Source organism: Rhinopithecus roxellana, chromosome 7 (assembly GCF_007565055.1).
Source record: "Rhinopithecus roxellana isolate Shanxi Qingling chromosome 7, ASM756505v1, whole genome shotgun sequence".
Lineage (NCBI taxonomy): Eukaryota > Metazoa > Chordata > Mammalia > Primates > Cercopithecidae > Rhinopithecus > Rhinopithecus roxellana.
In genome coordinates, this window is record NC_044555.1 from 18429711 (window position 1) to 18450435 (window position 20725).

At 38.0% G+C, this 20725-nt stretch overlaps 1 protein-coding gene across 5 annotated transcripts in view; it reads right to left on the reverse strand.

Annotated features, from left to right (window-relative positions):
* Positions 1 to 209: 209 nt before the first annotated feature.
* The window catches only part of FAAH2 (fatty acid amide hydrolase 2), a 273619-nt gene continuing 253103 nt past the window's right edge, over positions 210 to 20725 (reverse strand). For all 5 annotated transcript variants that reach the window (XM_030934085.1, XM_030934083.1, XM_030934084.1 and 2 more), the window contains one exon: positions 210 to 673. In XM_030934085.1, coding sequence (XP_030789945.1) covers positions 498 to 673 — 176 coding nt within the window. In that variant the 3' untranslated portion in view covers positions 210 to 497. The remainder of the gene's footprint in view (positions 674 to 20725) is intronic.

Here is a 20725-nt window from a genome sequence, read left to right on the forward strand (position 1 = left end):
CTAACTCACAGCAGCATGTCCTTGCCTTCTTCACTGTAGCTTCTTCTAACTGGAATTCCCTTACTTAATGGCCTGCCTGGAAAACACATAACTCTCCATTTGTTGGTTTCAGCATCATCTCTTCTCTTCTCTAAAGTTTTTTAAGATCCCCTCCTTAGCACTGGACATTCCCTTCTTTAATTTCCCTGCTGTACCCAAGGCAGACATGATTCCAGCATTTAGGAAACTTTATTGCACTTGTCCATTTACATGTCCTAATTTTCCAGTAACATAAAGGCAAGAAGCAAATATTACCATTTTAGTAAGACCAACAGTTAGAGAAGGAAATAAAAGTAGAAAGAGTAACTAAATGAGTCAATAAATTCCCCAGTTGTTTTTCTGCTTGCCTGCTGGTGCTTGATTTCACCCAACTAATAGAAACACCACCACACACACACACACACACACACACACACACACACACACACACACACACATTAACCTTGCAGAAGGTCCTCCTAAAACTTTCCTGGACAGACCCAGCCCCCAAAAGTTTTCTCCAAGTACTGGGCCACAGCCAGGGTCAGATGATCATTAAAGGGTCCAGCCACAACCTGGATGCCTAGAGGAAGTCCTTTGACATTCAGCCCCAGTGGGCATTGGGTCACAGGCAAACCCAGGGCATTGAAGACACCTAAAGAAAACAAACAAAAGAAGTGAGAAATCAAGACCTGTTCCTGAAAACATATTTCTTCATTTATTTTGTCAATAATGAAGACAATATATGAAAGCATATAATTACAATTTACTATCTACTTAGGACTTAATAATATTTAGGAACTTCACTTGTGTTAAATATTTGACATTACAACATGCTAATGATATAGAAGCTATTAATTATCACTATTTTTCTGATGAAATAACTGAAGAATAGAGAAGCTAGATAACACATCCATGATCACTTGGCTAGCAAAAGCTGTAATTGAGATCTGAATACAGAAAGTGTGAATAATAGCCTAAAGTTATTTCCCATGATGTTATTCTAACTTGTTTTCCATAGCACTTTCAGAAAAATCAGAGTAAATTATAAAGTAGAATAATATATTCTTAAACATATGGATTTTCTTTTAAGTTATAAACATTTTGTAATATCACTTCACACTAATCTAGAGTTGTGATTTGTCATTATTTACCTCATTCATGCTGTTATAAAACTTTATTTTAGCATAATTTATATAAAATAAGATTCCGCATTTCAAATGTACAGTTTAATGATTGCTAATAAATTTACAGAATTGTGCAAGCATCACCACAATCCAGTTAGAGAACATTTTTATCATTCACTCCAAAAACTCCACACCAATCAGCAATTACTCTCCATTTCTCTATTCCCCCAATCCCTAGTATCCAGTAATTTAACTTTTATCTATATAGATTTCCTATTCTGAACACTTTCTAGAAATTGCATTATATAATATGTAACATTTTGTGTCTGATTTCTTCCATTCTGCACAATGTTTTCAAGGCTTATATAAATGATTCTTTTATGGACAAAGACTATTCCATTGAATAAATATACCAAATTTTGATTATCTATTCACCAGTTACTGGACAGTTGTACTAAGACTTTTGGCTATTACTAATTATGCTGCAAAAATCAGCAATATAATTACACATTTGTTTATAAGTCTTTGTATGAATATTTGTTTTCATTTCTTGAGCATATATATACATATATAGGTGAATGAAATAGTTGAGTCTTATGACAAATTTACATTTAACATTTTAAGAAAATGCCAAACTGTTTTCCAAAGAGTCTGCACGAATTTAACAATAGCCTTACCAGAAATGTATCAGGGTTCCAGTTACTCCACATGCTCATTAACACTTATCCTTTTTGTTTATAACTATTTTAGTGAATGTGCATTGATAACTCCTTGCGGTTTTAATATGCATTTCCCTAATGAACAATTACATTGAACATTCTCTCATGCACTTATGGGCAATTAGTATGTTTTCTTTAGGGAAATGTCTATTGAAATCCATTGTGCATTTTAAGTTGGGTTATTGTCTTATTATTGAGTTGTAAAAGTTTTTCATATGTTTGGAATATAAATCCCCAGTCATTATATAATTTGCAAATATTTTCCCCTGGTCAGTGTCTTTCTTTTATTATTGAAGCTATATTTTGAAATATTTTTTTTTTTTTAATTTTGGCAAACACTAATTTATCGTGTTTTCTTTTGTTGCCTGTGCTTTTGAAGCTGTATCTAGGAAGCCTTTTATCTCAAGGTCATGAAGATGTACTCATGTTTTCTTATAACAATATTAGAATTTTAGCTTTTACATTTAGGTCTCCTATTTATTTTACATTAGTTTTTGTATACGTTGTGTGTGTGGCAAAGCTCCAACTTTCTTCTTTTGCATGTAGATACCCAGTTGTCCTAGAACCATTTGATGAAAAGACTATTAATTCTTCACTGAACTGTATTGAAACCTTTTAATAAAGGTTTACTTTTTACTTTATTAAAAGTAAATTGAGAGGAAAGTAAAGAGAGTGATGTCAGCAAGATAACAAACTAGGAGTTCTCCAGTTCCAGTCCCCCTCACAGAAATCCAACTACTAACTATTCACAGATAAGAATACTTTCATGAATATCCCTGAATTTGGGAGATAGCCCCTCCAGCCACAGAACAGATAATGGCTGCATTCAAAGGGTAAGAGGAATGGTTTCACTTCGTATCACCCTCTCTCAAGCTGTAAGGGTGCCACAGAAGATTCCCCTGGGCTCATGTTTCTGCAGGGGAAAAGAGAGTTGTAAACATATATCCAGCTTCCTCATTGTTGTGAGGTGCTTTACAGGAAGCTCACTCCTGTCTCACTCCATGACAAACATTGGGAATACCAGCAGGGCTAGGGCACCTGAGGTTAGTTAGAAACGAAGAAAAGGGGTGGGGCTCACAATGATGAGCACATGGATTTTGGCAGTAGCTCTTCACTTTTTTCAATGAAGGTGCTAAATGACAGAAAGCAGCCAACTATGGCTCTGCAGGAACCATAGTCCATGGGTTTGCATAGCTGAAGTCCCTAGCCAGCTACCTTATGTAATGTCACTTCTCTCCTTGAGCCTTTTCCAGGCTTGGAAGCAACTGTAGGTCAGTAATTATCCATGGAATAGAGCATCTGGCCCCACCCAACCCCACTGACTGTATGACAATCCCACTAATGCTTAATGTTCTCTTTAAGGCTTCCTCAGGCCAGAAGGCAAGTGCTGATCCATGAATACCTGTAAAGGAAGTACCTAACCTGGCTTGTCCCAGGTGGCTGAACAGTAACCCCAGAGACCTCCTTGAGTCTAAGAGCACAAGCACATGGCCCTGACTGACTACAGATTCCAAACAGCAGTACTGTTTTGCTGGGGAAGGCAGCATGCAATGCAATCTGATCAGAGGTGATTGCAAAGAACAGCCATCAGCACTGCCAAATTAAAACCCAGCTGCTTGTCTCATCAGACTACAAAGTACAGCTCACCATTCCACTCAATTTCAAACTACAGGCAGCAGCTCACTCCAACTAGAGAACCCAAGAGCAAGGTCAGCTGTCCAGGGTTGCTATCAGTTCTATCAGTTGGTCCACCCAAAATCCCAGGTTAGAATAAATACTGAAAGATTATCATTGTCAAAGAACACCTACAAAGGCTGAAAGAGGTGGCCAGGTACCCAAATGCATAGGCACGAAAACAAGAACACAAAAATTACAAATAATTTCTAAAAAAATCACAAAAATAAACTAGTCAACCTCTACAGACCCTGAATAAACAGAGATCTATGAAACGACTGATAATGAATTCAGACGTAGTTAAGGAACGTTATAAGTAAAAGTATTTAAGGAAAGGTAAGGTAGTTAAAGAAAGTGTAAGAAAAAATAATGAAGAAGGTCTGAGAATTATGGGACACTATCAAAATAGCCAATGTTTAAGTAACAGAAGTTATGCCATCCCTCCTTCCCCTGGGCTAGGGAGGAAATGGGAAAGCTAGGCACTTCTGCAGCCTTTAGCACAGATACCACAGCTGAAGTACAAAGGAGCAACAGGTATACTGCATGCCACACAACTCCCCACTTTTACTGCTTCCCACCAAATGGGACTTGTAGGTTCCAGGTCACCAGTGCACCTTTCCCTGCCCCTGCTTGAACACTGTGGCCATGGATTGGCATTTCTTTGACAGCCCAAATCCCAGAAGTTGCTGCCAACCATTTTGTAGCCACCACTGCCACTAACTTTGCCCCTGCCACCTCTGGGCCAGGGAGAGAGTAGGGAGGCTGGCACCTACCTGTGCATGCCTCCCACAACAAAATCCAACACTACATCTGTAGGAGGAAAGTGTGAGTGTACCACGTGCCTCACAGCTTCCAGTTTCCATTTTTCCAACTTCGGGGACCTGCCCTACCCAGTGAAAGGTCCACAGCATGGCTGGCCTGCCCCTAACTGAATATTTCAGCTGCAGCCCAGAGCCCCTTGGAGAGCCCAATAACCACAGGCCAGTTTCCACCCTCAGGTTCCCACCACGTGACTGGTCTGCCTGACCTGCCTGAGAGTTCAGCCAGTGACCCAGGGAACAACCCAACTCTCCCCATTACACAGACAGCACTGAACTCTGGGCTGGCTAAACCCAGGTCCAGCTCCTTCAGGACTCGTAAATGTCATCCAATGGGCCATCTAAGGACCTGGGGACTGGGGAGCTACCTAGCCCAGTCTAACACAGCTAGTACCTATCCAGTCCTCCTGGCACCTGAGGTCAGACTAACCTAACCAGCTCACACCACCACAAATGACACCCACCACATGGGCTGAAAAGCAGACCTCTCCCTTACATGAAGCAGCAACATTAATATGTCAAAGAACAAGTGAGCCATAAAGCTGTCTGTATTTGGGTTGAGTGAGTAAAGATATTCTGCCTCAAAAACACCCCCATGGAAAGTTGCAAGAGAGGCATTTTCCTTGGCTCTCAGAAACACTGTGGCCTGGAGAGACAACAACGTGCGTCTGAAGTGTACATGATGAGCCTTATGACAAGGGTGTGAAAAGGAAACAGATTGTGTTCCTGCCTATTTAGGACATGGAGGCAGTGCAACCCCCTCACTTCCAGCAGAGGCCTAAGTGTATGTACCAGGAGTTCCCCCAGTCACCCTTATCAAGACTGGTGCCTGTACTCATCATTGGAGTATTTGTGGGTAAGCCAAAGGGTCCAAATCAGATCAGGTGTGTCTCCCCCAGCCACAGTCAAGAAGGAAGCTCAGGGCATTGGGAACCCCACTATCTAGCTCATTACCTGAAACAACAGAGATCCTCTCACAGTAAACAAAGATCAAATACCCATCTGCTTGTGCCACATCTGCATATTACCCTTAAGTGCTACCCCCTGGCCAGCAGGTCAAACTGCATAGCCCAATAAAACAGTTGCCAGTGGCCAGGCGCAGTGGCTCAAGCCTGTAATCCCAGCACTTTGGGAGGCCGAGTCGGGTGGATCACCTGAGGTCAGGAGTTCGAGGCCAGCCTGACCAACATGGAGAAACCCCATCTCTACTAAAAATACAAAATTTGCTGGGTGTGGTGGCACATGCCCATGCCTGTAATCTCAGCTACTTGGGAGGCTGAGGCAGGAGAATTGCTTGAACTGGGGAGGTGGAGTTTGCGGTGAGCTGAGATTTATTGCATGCCATTGCACTTTGGCCTGGGCAACAAGAGCATAACTCTGTCAAAAAAACAAATATCATCTGAACAAAAATAAATTTCAAAAGTAAGTGACAATACCTCAAGATGAGAAGAACTCAGCATAAGAAATCTGGCACCATGAAAAAGCTGAATGTTGTGATACCAACAAGAGTCAAACTAGCTTTCTAGCAATGGACCCTAACCAAAATGGAAACTCAGAAATGACAGATAAAGAATTCAAACTGTGGATTGTCAAGATGCTCCACAAGATCTAAGACAAGATTGAAAACCAACCAAAAAGAAACTATGAGGGCAATTCAGAATATGAAGGAAGAGATAAATATATTTTTAAAAAATCAAACAGGACTTCTGGAAATGAAAAATTCACTTAAGGAATTTCAAAATACAGTTGAACACTTTAATAATAAACTAGACCAAGTAGAAGAAAGAATTTCAGAGATTGAAGATCAGTCTCTCAAACTAAACTGGTCACACAAAAATAAAGAAAAAATAATTTTAAAAAATGGAATAAAGCCTTTGTGAAATATGGGATTATGTAAAGCAAAAAAACCTATAACATATTGGCATTTCTAAGAGAGAGGAAGAAAACATAAACAACCTTGAAAACATATGTGAGGAAATAATTCAGGAACATTTTGCTAATCTTGCTAGAAAGATATCCACATAGAAGAAACTCAGAGAACACCTGTGAGATATTATTTAAAATAAACATTATGAAAGTATATAGTGATCACACTATCTAAAGTCAATAATAAAGAAGAAAGCATTAAAGATAGGTAGAGAAAAGGATCAAAGCATCTATAAAAAAAAACCAATCAGACTAACAGTGGACTTCTTTGCAACACTCCCAAAACTCAGAATAGACTGGGGGTATTTTAACTCCTTTAAACAGTAAAAACCTGCCTGCCAAAAAGTTTATATCCTGCCAAACTAAGCTTCATAAATGAAGAAGAAATAAAATATTTCCAAGAAAGCAAAAAACAAACAAACAAACAACAACAACAACAAAATCAAGGAAATGAAGCCAAGATGGCCAAATATAAGCAGAGCTGATCTGCAGCTCCCAGTGACACCAGTGCAGAAGGCGGATGATTTCTGAATTTTCAAGTGAGGTACCCAGTTCATCTCACTGGGACTGGTTAGGCAGTGGGTCAAACCCACAGGAGAGTGAGCAGAAGCAGGGTGGGGCGTTGCCTCATCCAGGAAGTACAAGAATTTGGGGGACCACCCTCTCCCAGCAAAGGGTAGCTGTGAGGGACTGTGCTACCCAGCTGGGTTACTATGCTTTTCCCATGGTTTTCACAATCTGCAGATCAGAAGATTCCCTTGCGTGCCTACACCACCAGGGACCTGAGTTTCAACACAAAACTGGGTGACTGTTTGGGTGCTGAGATAGCTGGAGTATTTTTTCCATACCCCAGTGGCACCTAGAACCCCAGTGGCACCTGGAAGCCCAGTGAGACACAACTGTTCACTCTCCTGGAAAGGGGGCTGCAGTCAGGGAGCCAAGTGGTATTGCCCAGCAGGTCCCACTGTCAGGGAGCCCAGCAAGCTAAGAACCACTGGCTTGAAATTCATGCAGCCAGCACAACAGTCTGAAGTTGACCTGGGACAATTGAGCTTGGTGGCGGGAGGGGCGTTTATCATTGCTGAGGATTTGGTAGGCAGTTTTTCCCCTGAAAGCACTGAGCAGGCTGGGAGGTCTGGGCTGGGCACAGCAAAGTGGCTGTGGCCAGACTGCATCCCTAGATTCCTCCTCACTGGGTAGGGCATCCCTGAAGGACAGGTAACAGCCCCAGTCGGGTGCTTACAGACAAAACCACCATCTCCCTGGGACAGAGCATCTAGGGGAAGGGGTAGCTGTGGGAGCAACTTCAGCGGATTTCATCATTCCTGCCTGCTGGCTCTGAAGAGAACAACTAATCCTGACAAGAGAGATTCTCAAGGCACAGTGCACCAGCTCTGCCAAGGGACCGAATGCCACCTCAACTGGGTCCCTGACCTTGTACATCCCAATGGGAGAGCCCTCTCAACAGGGGTTGAATGACACTTCATACGAGAGAGCTCCAGCTGGCATCAAGCTGGTGGCCCTCTGGGACAAAGCTTCCAGAGGAAGGAGCAGGCAGCAATCTTTGCTGTTCTACAGCCTCCACTGGTGATACCCTGGAGAACCGGGTCTGGATCGGACCTCTGGCAACTGCAGGAAACCTGCAGAAGAGAGGCCTGACTGTTAGAAGAAAAACTAATAAACAGAAAGCAACAACATCAACACAAAGGAACTCCACACAAAAACCACATCCAAGGTTATCAGCCTCAAAAATCAAAGGTAGATAAATACATAAACATGAGGAAAAAAAACAGCACAAAAGTGCTGAAAATTCCAAAATCCAGAATGCCTCTTCTCCTCCAAATGACTGCAACTCCTCTCCAGCAAGGGCACAAAACTGTATAGAGAATGAGATTGACAAATTTACAGAAATGGGCTTCAGAATGTGGGTAATAACAAACTCCTCTGAGCTAAATGAGCATGTTCTAACCCAAGGCAAGGAAGCTAAAAACCTTGATAAAAGGTTACAGGAAATGCTCACTAAAATATCCACTCTAGAGAGGAATATAAATGACATGATGGAGCTGAAAAACACAGCATGAGAACTTTGTGAAGCATACACAAGTATCAACAGCTGAATAGATCAAGTGGAAGAAAGGATATCAGATTTAAAAAATCACCTTACTGAAATAAAGCAAGACTACAAGACTAGAAAAAAATGAGTGAAAAGGAAAAAACAAAGCCTCCAAGAAATATGGGACAAAGTGAAAAGAACAAACCCATGACTGACTGAGGTCCCTGAAGGTGATGGGGAGAATGGAACCAAGTTAGACAACACATTTCAGGATATTATCGAGGAAAACTTCCCGAACCTAGCAAAACAGGCCAACATTCAAATTCAGGAAATACGGAAAACACCATTAAGATACTCCTCAAGTAGAGCAATCCCAAGACAACTAATTGTCAGATTCTCCAAGGTTGAAATGAAGGCAAAAATGTTAAGAGCAGCCACAGAGAAAGGTCAAGTTACCTACAAAGGGAAGCACAAAAGACCAACAATGGATTAATCTGCAGAAACCCTACAAGTCTGAAGAGAGTGGAGACAAACATTCAACTTTCTTAAAGAAAATGGTTTTCAAACCAGAATTTCACATCCAAACAAACTAAGCTTCATAAGAGAAGGAGAAATAAAATCCTTCAAAGACAAACAGATACTAAAGAATTTTGTTACCACCAAATCTGCCTTAAAAGAGTTCCTGAAGGAAGCACTAAATATGGAAAGGATAAACCGGTATCAGCCACTGCAAAAACATACCAAATTGTAAAGACCATCAAAACTACGAAGAAACTGCATCAACTAATGGGAAAAATAACCAGCTAGCATCATAATGACAGGATCAATTTCACACATAACAATATTAACCTTAAATGTAAATGGGCTAAATGCCCCAATTAAAAAACACAGACTGGCAAATTGGATAAAGAGTCAAGACCCATTAGTGTGCTGTATTCAGGAGACCCATCTCATGTGCAAAGACACACATAGGCTCAAAATAAAGGGATGGAGAAAGATTTACCAAGCAAATGTAAAGCAAAAGAAAGCAGAGGTAGCAATCCTATTCTTTGATAAAACAGACATTAAACCAGCAATGATCCAAAAAGGCAAAGAAGGGCATTACATAATGGTAAAGGGATCAATGCAACAAGAAGAGCTAACTATCCTAAATATATATGCACCCAAAACAGGAGCACCCAGATTCAAAAAACAAGATCTTAGAAATCTACAAGAGGTGTACACTCCCACACAATAATAGTGGGAGACTTTAACACCCCACTGTCTATATTAGACAGATCAATGAGACAGAAAATTAACAAGGATTTTCAGGATTTGAACTCAGTTCTGGACCAAGCAGACCTAATAGACATCTAAAGATCTCTCCACCACAAATCAACAGAATATACATTCTTCTCAGCACCACATAGTACTTATTCTAAAATCGACCACATAATTGAAAGTTAAACACTGCTCAGCAAATGCAAAAATTGAAAACAATTAGTCCCTCAGACCACAGTGAAATCAAATTAGAACTCAGGATTAAGAAACTCACTAAAAACCACACAACTACATGGAAACTGCACAACTTGCTCCTGAATGACTACTGGGTAAATAACGAAATTAAGGTAGAAATAAATAAATTTATTGAAACCAATGAGAACAAAGACACAACCTACCGTAATCTCCAAGACACAGTTAAACCAGTGTTTGAGGAAAATTAATAGCAATAAATGCCCACATGTGAAAGCATGAAAGATGTAAAATTGAAACCCTACCATCACAATTAAAAGAATTAGAGAAGCAGGAGCAAACAAATTCAGAAGCTAACAGAAGATAAGAAATAACTAAGATCAGAGCAGAACTGAAAGAGATCGAGACAAGAAAAACCCTTCAAAAAAATCAATGACTCCAGGAGCTGTTTTTTTTTTTTTTTAAAGATTAACAAAATAAATAGATCACTATACAGACTAATAACGAAAAAAAGAGAAGAAACAAATAGACACAATAAAAAATGATAAAGGGTTCATCACCACTGATTCCACAGAAAAACAAATTACGATCAGAGAATACTATAAACACCACTATACAAATAAACTAGAAAACATAGAAGAAATGGATAAATTCCTGGACACTTACACCCTCCCAAGACTAAACCAGGAAGAACTCGAATCCCTGAATACACGAATAACAAATTCTGAAATTGAGGCAGTAATTTTAAAAAAGAGCCAAACAACAACAAAAGCCCAGGACCAGACAGATTCACAGTCAAATTCTACCAGATGTACAAAGAGGAGCTGGTACCATTCCTTCTGAGACTATTCCAAAAAATAGAATAAGAGGGACTCCTCCTTAACACATCTTATGAGGCCAGCATCTTCCTGATACCAAAACCTGGCAGAGACACAACAAAAAAGGAAAATTTCAGGCCAACATCTGTGATGTACATCAATGTGAAAATCCTCAATAAAATACTGGGAAACCGAATTCAGCAGCACATCAAAAAGCTTGTCAACCATGATCAAGTCTTCTTAATCCCTGGGATGCAAGGCTGGTTCAACATACGAAAATCAATAAACATAATCCATCAGATAAACAGAACCAGTGACCCAAACCACATGATTATCTCAAAAGGTGCAAAAAGGGCCTTTGATAAAATTCAACATCCTTTCATGCTAAAAGCTCTCAATAAGCTAGGTATTGATGGAACACATCTCAAAATAGTAAGAGCTCTTTACGACAAACTTATAGCCAATATCATACTGAATGGGTAAAAGCTGGAAGCGTTCCCTTTGAAACCCAGAAGAAGACAAGGATGCCCTCTCTCACCACTCCTATTCAACATAGTATTGAAAGTTCTGGCCAGGGAAATCAGGCAAGAAAAATAAATGAAGCATATTCAAACAGAAAGAGAGGAAGTCAAATTGTCTCTATTTGCAGATGATGTTATTGTATATTTAGAAAACCTAATTGTCTCAGCTCAAAAACTCCATAAGTTGCTGATAAGCAACTTCAGCAAAGTCTCAGGATACAAAATCAATGTACAAAATCCACAAAGATTCCTATACACAAACAATAGACGAGCAGAGAGCCAAATCATGATTAAGCTCCCATTCACAATTGCTGCAAAGAGAATAAAATACCTAGAAATGCAACTTACATTAGACATGAAAGACCTCTTCAAGGAGAACTACAAACCACTTCTCAAGGAAATAAGAAAGGACATAAACAAATGGAAAATTAATTCAAGCTCATGGATAGGAAAAATCAATATCGTGAAAATGTCCATGTGGCCCGAAGTAATTTATAAATTCAATGTTATCCCCATCAAGCTATCATTGACTTTCTTCACAGGATTATAAATAACTACTTTAAATTTAATATGGAACCAGAAAAGAGCCCATATAGCCAAGGCAATCATAAGCAAAAAGAACAAAGCTGGAGGAATCATGCCACCTGACTTCAAACTATACTACAAGGGTCAGTAACCAAAAGAGCATGGTACTGGTACCAAAACAGATATATAGATCAATGGAACAGAACAGGGACCTCAGAAATAACACCACACAGCTACAACCATCTGATCTTTGATAAACCTGACAAAAAAAGCAATGGGGAAAGGATGTCCTATTTAATAAAAGATGCTAAAAAAACTGGCTAGCCATATGCAGAAAACAGAAACTGAATCCCTTCCTTACATTTTATACAAAAATTAACTCAGTATGGATTAAAGACTTAAATGTAAAACCAAAATCATACAAACCCAGAAGAAAACCTAGGCAATACCATTCTGGACATAGGCATGGGCAAATACTTCATGAATAAAACACCAAAAGCAGTTGCAACAAAAGCCTAAGTTGACAAATGCAATCTAATCAAATTAAAGAGCTTCTTCTCAGCAAAAGAAATTAGCATCAGAGTGAACAGGTAACCTACAAAATGGCAAAAAATTTTGCACACTACCAATCTGACAAAGGTCTAATATCCACGATCTAGAAGGAACTTAAACAAATTTTCAAGAAAGAAACAAACAATCCCATCAAAAATTGGGTGAAGGATATGAACAGACACTTCTCGAAAGAAGACTTTTATTCAGCCAACAAATATATGAAAATATGCTCCTCATCACTGGTCATTAGAGAAATGCAAATCAAAACCACAATGAGATACCATCTCACGCCAGTTAGAATGACAATAATTAACAAACCAGGAAACAGCAGATGCTGGTGAGGCTGTGGAGAAATATAAATGCTTTTACACTGTTGGTGGGAGTGTAAATTAGTTCAATGATTGTGGAAGACAATGTGGCAATTCCTCAAGGATCTAGAACCAGAAATACCATTTGATCCAGAAATCCCATTACTGCATATATACCCAAAGGAGTATAAATCATTCTACTATAAAGACACATGCACACATATGTTTATTGCAACACTATTTACAATAGCAAAGACGTGGAACTAACCAAAATGTCAATCAGTAATAGATCAGGTAAAGAAAATATGGCACATATATACCATGGAATACTATGCAGCCATAAAAAAGAATAAGTTCTTGTCATTTTCAGGAACATGGATGAAGCTGGAAGCCATAATTCTCAGCAAACTAACACAGGAACATAAAACCAAATACTACATGTTCTCACTCATAAGTGGGAGTTGAACATTGAGAACACATGGACACAGGGAGGGGAACATCACACACTGAGGTCTGTCGGGGGCAGGGGGTAAGGAGAGGGAGAACATTTGGATAAATACCTAATGCATGCAGTGCTTAAAGCCTAAATGATGGGCTGATAGGTGCAGGAAACCACCATGGCACATGTATACCTATGTAACAAACCTGCACGTTCTGTACCTGTATCCCAGAAGTTAATGTAAAATTAAAAAAAAAAAAAGAAAAAAAAAAACACTAGATTGGACATACAAACAAATGCTTAAATGAATTCTAAACATGAAAACACATGAAAGATACTTGACGTCAGACAAAGACACGTAAGTACAAAATTCACAGATTCTACAAAGCAATAACAAAATGGAAACTCCAAAATAACTAACACTATTGTGATAGGAAGAAAACTTCACATATCAATATTAATCTTGCATGTAAATGGCCTAAATACTCCACTTAAAGGATACAGAGTCACAAAATAAGACCCAACCATCTGCAGTCTATAAAAGACCCATCTACTGGCTAAAGACACCATCAGACTCAAAGTAAAATGGCAGAAAATGATACACCATGCAAATGAAAAATAAAAGCAAGCAGGAATAACCACTTTCATATCAGATAAAACAGACTTTAGCTCAACAGTGGTACTAAAATATAGATAAGGAAATTATATTTAAGAACAGCTCCAATACAAGAAGAAGATTGAATTATTTAAAATAGATGTGCAACAGACACTGGAGCATCCAGATTTATAAAAAATGTACTTCTAGATTTAAGAAAATAGATTGATAGCAATATATCAATAGTGGGACTTTAACACCCCACTGATATCACTAGACAGATAATCAAGGCAGAAAATCAACAAAGATTTAACTGGATTATAGATCAAATGGTCCTAGTAGACATTTACACTATAGCTTACCAAATGACCCCAGAATATACATTCTTCTCACTTGTGCATGGAACATTCTCCAAAATTGACCATATGCTTGGCCAGAAAGCAAGTCTCAATGCATTCAAAAAGGTAAAATAATATCAAGTCTCCTCTCAAACCACAGTGGAATAAATTTAGAAAGCAATAACAAGAAGAACTCTCAAAACTACGCTAATACATGAAAACTAAACAACTTATTCTTAAAATTTTTGTGTGTGAACAATGAAATTAAGGCAGAAATAAAAAAAAATTGAAGTGTATAAAAACAGATACAATATAACAAAACATCTACAACACAGCAAAAAAGTGCTAAAGTGAAAGTTTATAGCATTAAATTCCTACATAAAAAGGAGAGAGAGCTCTAAAATTAACAACCTAATGTCACACCTTAAGGAAATATAAAAATATGAACAAACCAAACCCTAAGCCACCAGAAGAAAAAAAATAACAAATCCAGGGTTAACTAAATAAGATTGAGACCAAAAAAAGCTAAAAAGTATTAATGAAAGAAAATTTAGTTATTTAGTTATTTGAAAGCATTAGAAAAAAACTAACAGATCCCTAGCTGGACTAATCAAGAAACAGAGAAGATTCAAATAAGCACAGTCAGAAATGATAAAGGTGATATTACAATTTATGCCATAGAAACACAAAAGACAATCAGGGACTAAAATGGACAATTCTATAAACACAAACTAGAACATCTAGAGAAAATGGATAGTTTCCTGGAAACATACAACTTCTCAAGATTGAATTAGGAAGAAATAGAAAACCTGAACACCACAAATAAGTAAAAAAAAAAAAAAAAAAAAAATCTAATCAGTAATATAAATCTTCCAACAAAGAAATCTAATCAGTAATCTAATCAGTAATACAAATCGTGCAAAAAACAAAAGCCCAGGAATAGACAGATTCAGTCAGGTTTTGCCAGATGTACAAAAAAGATCTGGTGTCATCCTACTGAGGCTATTCCAAAAAATCAAAGTGGAGGAACACCTCTCTAAATCATTGTACAAATCCAGTATCTCCATGATATTAAAACCATGCAAAAACACAAAAACGACAAAAAAATTACAGGCCAATATTCCTGCTGAACACATATGCAAAAATCCTCAACAAAATGCTAGTAAACAAAATTCAACAGCACATCAAAAGATAATTTATCACAATCAACTGGGATTTATGTATGGGTAGCAAGGATATAATTATCTCAATAGATGTGTAAAAAGCATTCAAAAAAACCCAATACCCATTTACGATAAAAACCCTCAACAAATTAGGCATGGAAGAAACAAACGCCAAAATAATGAGTCATTTATAAGAAATGCACAACCAACATCATATTGAATCGGCAAAAGGTTAAAGTATCTCCCCAAAGAGAGAGAATGAGACAAACACGTCTACTCTTGATTTCTATTCAACATATTACTGGAAGTCTTAGCCAGAGCAACCCAGCAAAAGAAAGAAATAAAAGGCATCCAAATTGGAAAATAGAAAGCTAAATTATTTCCATTTGCTAATGATGTGATCATATACCTAGAAAACCTCACAGACTCCTCCAATAGACTCCTAGACTCAATACACAACTTGCGTATAGCCTCAGAATACAAAATCAACATGCAAAAATCAGTAGAACTTCTATACACAAAGCTGAGAATGAAATTAATACCTGAATCAAATTTACAACTGCCATACACACAAAACAAAATACTTAGAAATACATTTAACCAAAGAGGTGAAAGATCTCCGCAAAGAGAACTACAAAACATTGATGAAAAAAATATATAACACAGAAAAATGAAAAAAACAAACCCCAATTCTCATGAATTGGAAGAATCGATATTGTTTAAATGACTATATCAACCAAAGCAATCCAAAGAACCAATGTAATGTGTATCAAATTACCAGCACCATTTTACACAGAGTTAGATAAAAGCTATTCAGAAGTTAATATAGAATGAAAAAGAAACACTGATTAGCCAAAGCACTCGTAAGCAAAAGAACAAATCTGGAAGCATCACGTTGTCTGACTTCAATTACACTACAAGTTATAGTAATTAAAGCAGCACGGTTCTGGTTTTAAAAAATGGACACCTGATGTAAATGACGAGTTGATGGGTGGTGACGAGTTGACGGGTGCAGTACACCAACATGGCACATGTATACATATGTAACAAACCAGCATGGTGTGCACATGTACCCTAGAACTTAAAGTATAATAAAAAGAAAAAATGGACACAAAGGTGAATGTAACAGAATAGAGAACCCAGAAATAAAGCCACATACCACCTAAAACCAACTTATCTTTGATAAAGTTGACTAAAACAAACAATGGGGAAAGAATGCCCTGTTAAATAAACAGAACTTGGAACAGTGGCTAGCCATATGCCAAAGAAAGAAACTTGATCCCTATCACTCACCATATAGAAAAATTAACTCAAGATGGATTAAGACATAAATGTAAGACCCAAAACTATTAAAATCCTTGAATAAAACCTAGGAAAAATTATTTTGGCCATTAGCCTAGGCAAGTAATTTATGATGAAGATCCCAAAAGCAACAGCAACAAAAACAAAAATAGACAAATGAGACTTAAACTAAAAAGCTTCTGCATAGCAAAATAAATAATCAACAAAGTAGACAGATGCCCTACAGAATGGGTCATACTATTTGCAAATCATATTTCCAACAAAAAACGAATATCCAGAAACTATGTAGAACTCAAACAGCTTAACAAGAGTAAAACAACCAACTCCATTAAAAACTGGGCAAATGACGTGAACAGACACTGATCAAAACAAGAAATACCATCAGCCAATAAACATATAAAAAAATTCTCAGCATCACTAATCATCAGAGAAATGCAAATCAAAACTACATTGAGATATCACCTTATACCAGTCAGAATGGATATTGACAAAAGGTCAAAAAACATCACATGTTGGCATGGATACAGAGAAAATGGAATGCATTTACCCTGTTGGTGAAAATGTAAATTCGTTCAACTTCTATGGAAAATAGCATGGCGATATTGGAAAGAAATAAAAATAGAACTACTATTCTACATGGCAACCCCACTACTGAGTATCTACCCAAAGGAAAATAAATCTTTCTATAAAAAAGACACCTGCACTTGTATGTTCATCGCAGCACTATTCACAATAGCAAAGTCATGGAACCAATCCAAGTGTCCACCAGTGGTTGACTGGATAAAGAAGATGTGGTACATTTAAAGCAGTGTGTAGAGGGAAATTTATAGCACTAAATGCCCACAAGAAAAAGCTGGAAAGATCTAAAATTGACATTCTAACACCACAACTAAAAGAACTAGAGAGGCAAGAGCAAACACATTCAAAATCTAGCAGAAGGCAAGAAATAACTAAGAGCAGAGCAGAACTGAAGGAGATAGAGACACAAAAAACCCTCCAAAAAATCAATGAACCCAGGAGTTGGTTTTTTGAAAACATCAACAAAATTGACAGACCGCTAGCAAGACGAATAAAGAAGAAAAGAGAGAAGAATCAAATAGACGCAATAAAAAATGATAAAGGGGATATCACCACCGACCACACAGAAATACAAACTACCATCAGAGAATACTATAAACATCTTTACGCAAATCAACTAGATTATCTAGAAGAAATGGATAATTTCTTGGACACTTACACTCTCCCAAGACTAAACCAGGAAGAAGTTGAATCACTAAATAGACCAATAGCAGGCTCTGAAATTGAGGAAACAATTAATAGCCTACCCACCAAAAAAAGTCCAGGACCAGATGGATTCACAGATGAATTCTACCAGAGGTACAAGGAGGAGCTGGTACCATTCTTTTTGAAACTATTCCAATCAATTGAAAAAGAGGGAATCCTCCCTAACTCATTTTATAAGGCCAACATCATCCTGATACCAAAGCCTGGCAGAGACACAACAAAAAAAGAGAATTTTAGACCAATATCCCTGATGAACATCGATGCAAAAATCCTCAATAAAATACTGGCAAACCGGATTCAGCAGCACATCCAAAAGCTTATCCACCATGATCAAGTGGGCTTCATCCCTGGGATGCAAGGCAGGTTCAACATTCACAAATCAATAAACATAATCCAGCATATAAACTGAACCAAAGACAAAAACCACATGATTATCTCAATAGACGCAGAAAAGGCTTTTGAGAAAATTCAACAGCCCTTCATGCTAAAAACGCTCAATAAATTCGGTATTGACGGAACGTACCTCAAAATAATAAGAGCTATTTATGACAAACCCACAGCTAATATCATACTGAATGGGCAAAAACTGGAAAAATTCCCTTTGAAAACTGGCACAAGACAGGGATGCCCTCTCTAACCACTCCAATTCAACATAGTGTTGGATGTTCTGGCTAGGGCAATCAGGCAAGAGAAAGAAATCAAGGGTATTCAGTTAGGAAAAGAAGAAATCAAATTGTCCCTGTTTGCAGATGACGTGATTGTATATTTAGAAAACCCCATCGTCTCAGCCCAAAATCTAGCTGATAAGCAACTTCAGCAAAGTCTCAGGATACAAAATTAATGTGCAAAAATCACAAGCATTCTTATACACCAGTAACAGACAAGCAGAGAGCCAAATCAGGAATGAACTTCCATTTACAATTGCTTCAAATAGAATAAAATACCTAGGAATCCAACTTACAAGGGATGGAAAGGACCTCTTCAAGGAGAACTACAAACCACTGCTCAGTGAAATCGAAGAGGACACAAACAAATGGAAGAACATACCATGCTCATGGATAGGAAGAATCAATATCGTGAAAATGGCCATACTGCCCAAGGTTATTTATAGATTCAATGCCATCCCCATCAAGCTACCAATGAGTTTCTTCACAGAATTGGAAAAAACGGCTTTAAAGTTCATATGGAACCAAGAAAGAGCCCGCATTGCCAAGAAAATCCTAAGTCAAAAGGACAAAGCTGAAGGCGTCACGCTACCTGACTTCAAACTCTACTACAAGGCTACAGTCACCAAAACAGCATGGTACTGGTACCAAAACAGAGCTATACACCAATGGAACAGAACAGAGTCCTCAGAAATAATACCACACATCTACAGCCATCTGATCTTTGACAAACCTGAGAGAAACAGGAAATGGGGAAAGGATTCCCTATTTAATAAATGGTGCTGGGAAAATTGGCTAGCCATAAGTAGAAAGCTGAAACTGGATCCTTTCCTTACCCCTTATATGAAGATTAATTCAAGATGGATTAGAGACTTCAATGTTAGACCTAACACCATAAACACCCTAGAAGAAAATCTAGGTAGTACCATTCAGGACATAGGCATGGGCAAGGACTTCATGTCTCAAACACCAAAAGCAACGGCAGCAAAAGCCAAAATTGACAAATGGGATCTAATTAAACTAAAGAGCTTCTGCACAGCAAAAGAAACTACCATCAGAGTGAACAGGCAACCTACAGAATGGGAGAAAATTTTTTCAATCTACTCATCTGACAAACGGCTAATATCCAGAATCTACAAAGAGCTCAAATAAATATACAAGAAAAAAACAAACAACCCCATCAAAAAGTGAGCAAAGGATATGAACAGACATTTCTCAAAGGAAGACATTCATACAGCCAACAGACACATGAAAAAATGCTCATCATCACTGGCCATCAGAGAAATGCAAATCCAAACCACAATGAGATACCATCTCACACCAGTTAGAACGGCAATCATTAAAAAATCAGAAAACAACAGGTGTTGGAGAGGATGTGGAGAAATAGGAACACTTTTACACTGTTGGTGGGATTGTAAACTAGTTCAACCATTATGGAAAACAGTATGGCAATTCCTCAAGGTTCTAGAACTAGATGTACCATATGACCCAGCCATCCCACTACTGGGTATATACCCAAAGATTATAATCATGCTGCTATAAAGACACACGCACACGTATGTTTATTTTGGCACTATTCACAATAGCAAAGACTTGGAATTAACCCAAATGTCCATCTGTGACAGACTGGATTAAGAAAATGTGGCACATATACACCATGGAATACTATGCAGTCATAAGAAAGGATGAGTTTGCGTCCTTTGTAGGGACATGGATGCAGCTGGAAACCATCATTCTTAGCAAACTATCACAAGAACAGACAACCAAACACCGCATGTTCTCACTCATAGGTGGGAACTGAACAATGAGATCACTTGGACTCGGGAAGGGGAGCATCACACACTGGGGCCTATCATGGGGAAGGGGGAGGGGGGAGGGATTGCATTGGATAGTTATACATGATATAAATGATGAATTGATGGGTGCTGACGAGTTGATGGGTGCAGCACACCAACATGGCACAAGTATACATATGTAACAAACCTGCACATTATGCACATGTACCCTAGAACTTAAAGTATAATAAAAATAAATAAATAATTTTAAAAAAAGTTAAATACATCAGTAAGCACATTCATGATTTAAATTTATTTTTAGTTGAATATGATATTTTTTCATATTGTGCTAAAAGTCTGGCTGCTACAAAAAATAAACACATACACATCTTAAAAAAAAAAAGAAAGAAAAAAGAAGATATGGTATATATACCATGGAATACTATGCAGCCATTTTAAAAATTATGAAATCATGTTTTTGCAGTGGCATTGATGGAGATGGAGGCCATTATTCTAGGTGAACTAACTTAAAAGCAGAAAATCAAATATTGCCTGTTCTCATTTATATTTGAGAGCTAAAAAATGGGTAAACGTGGACATAAAGATAAAGATAATAGATACTGGGAACTCCAAAATGGGAATGGGTAGGAGTG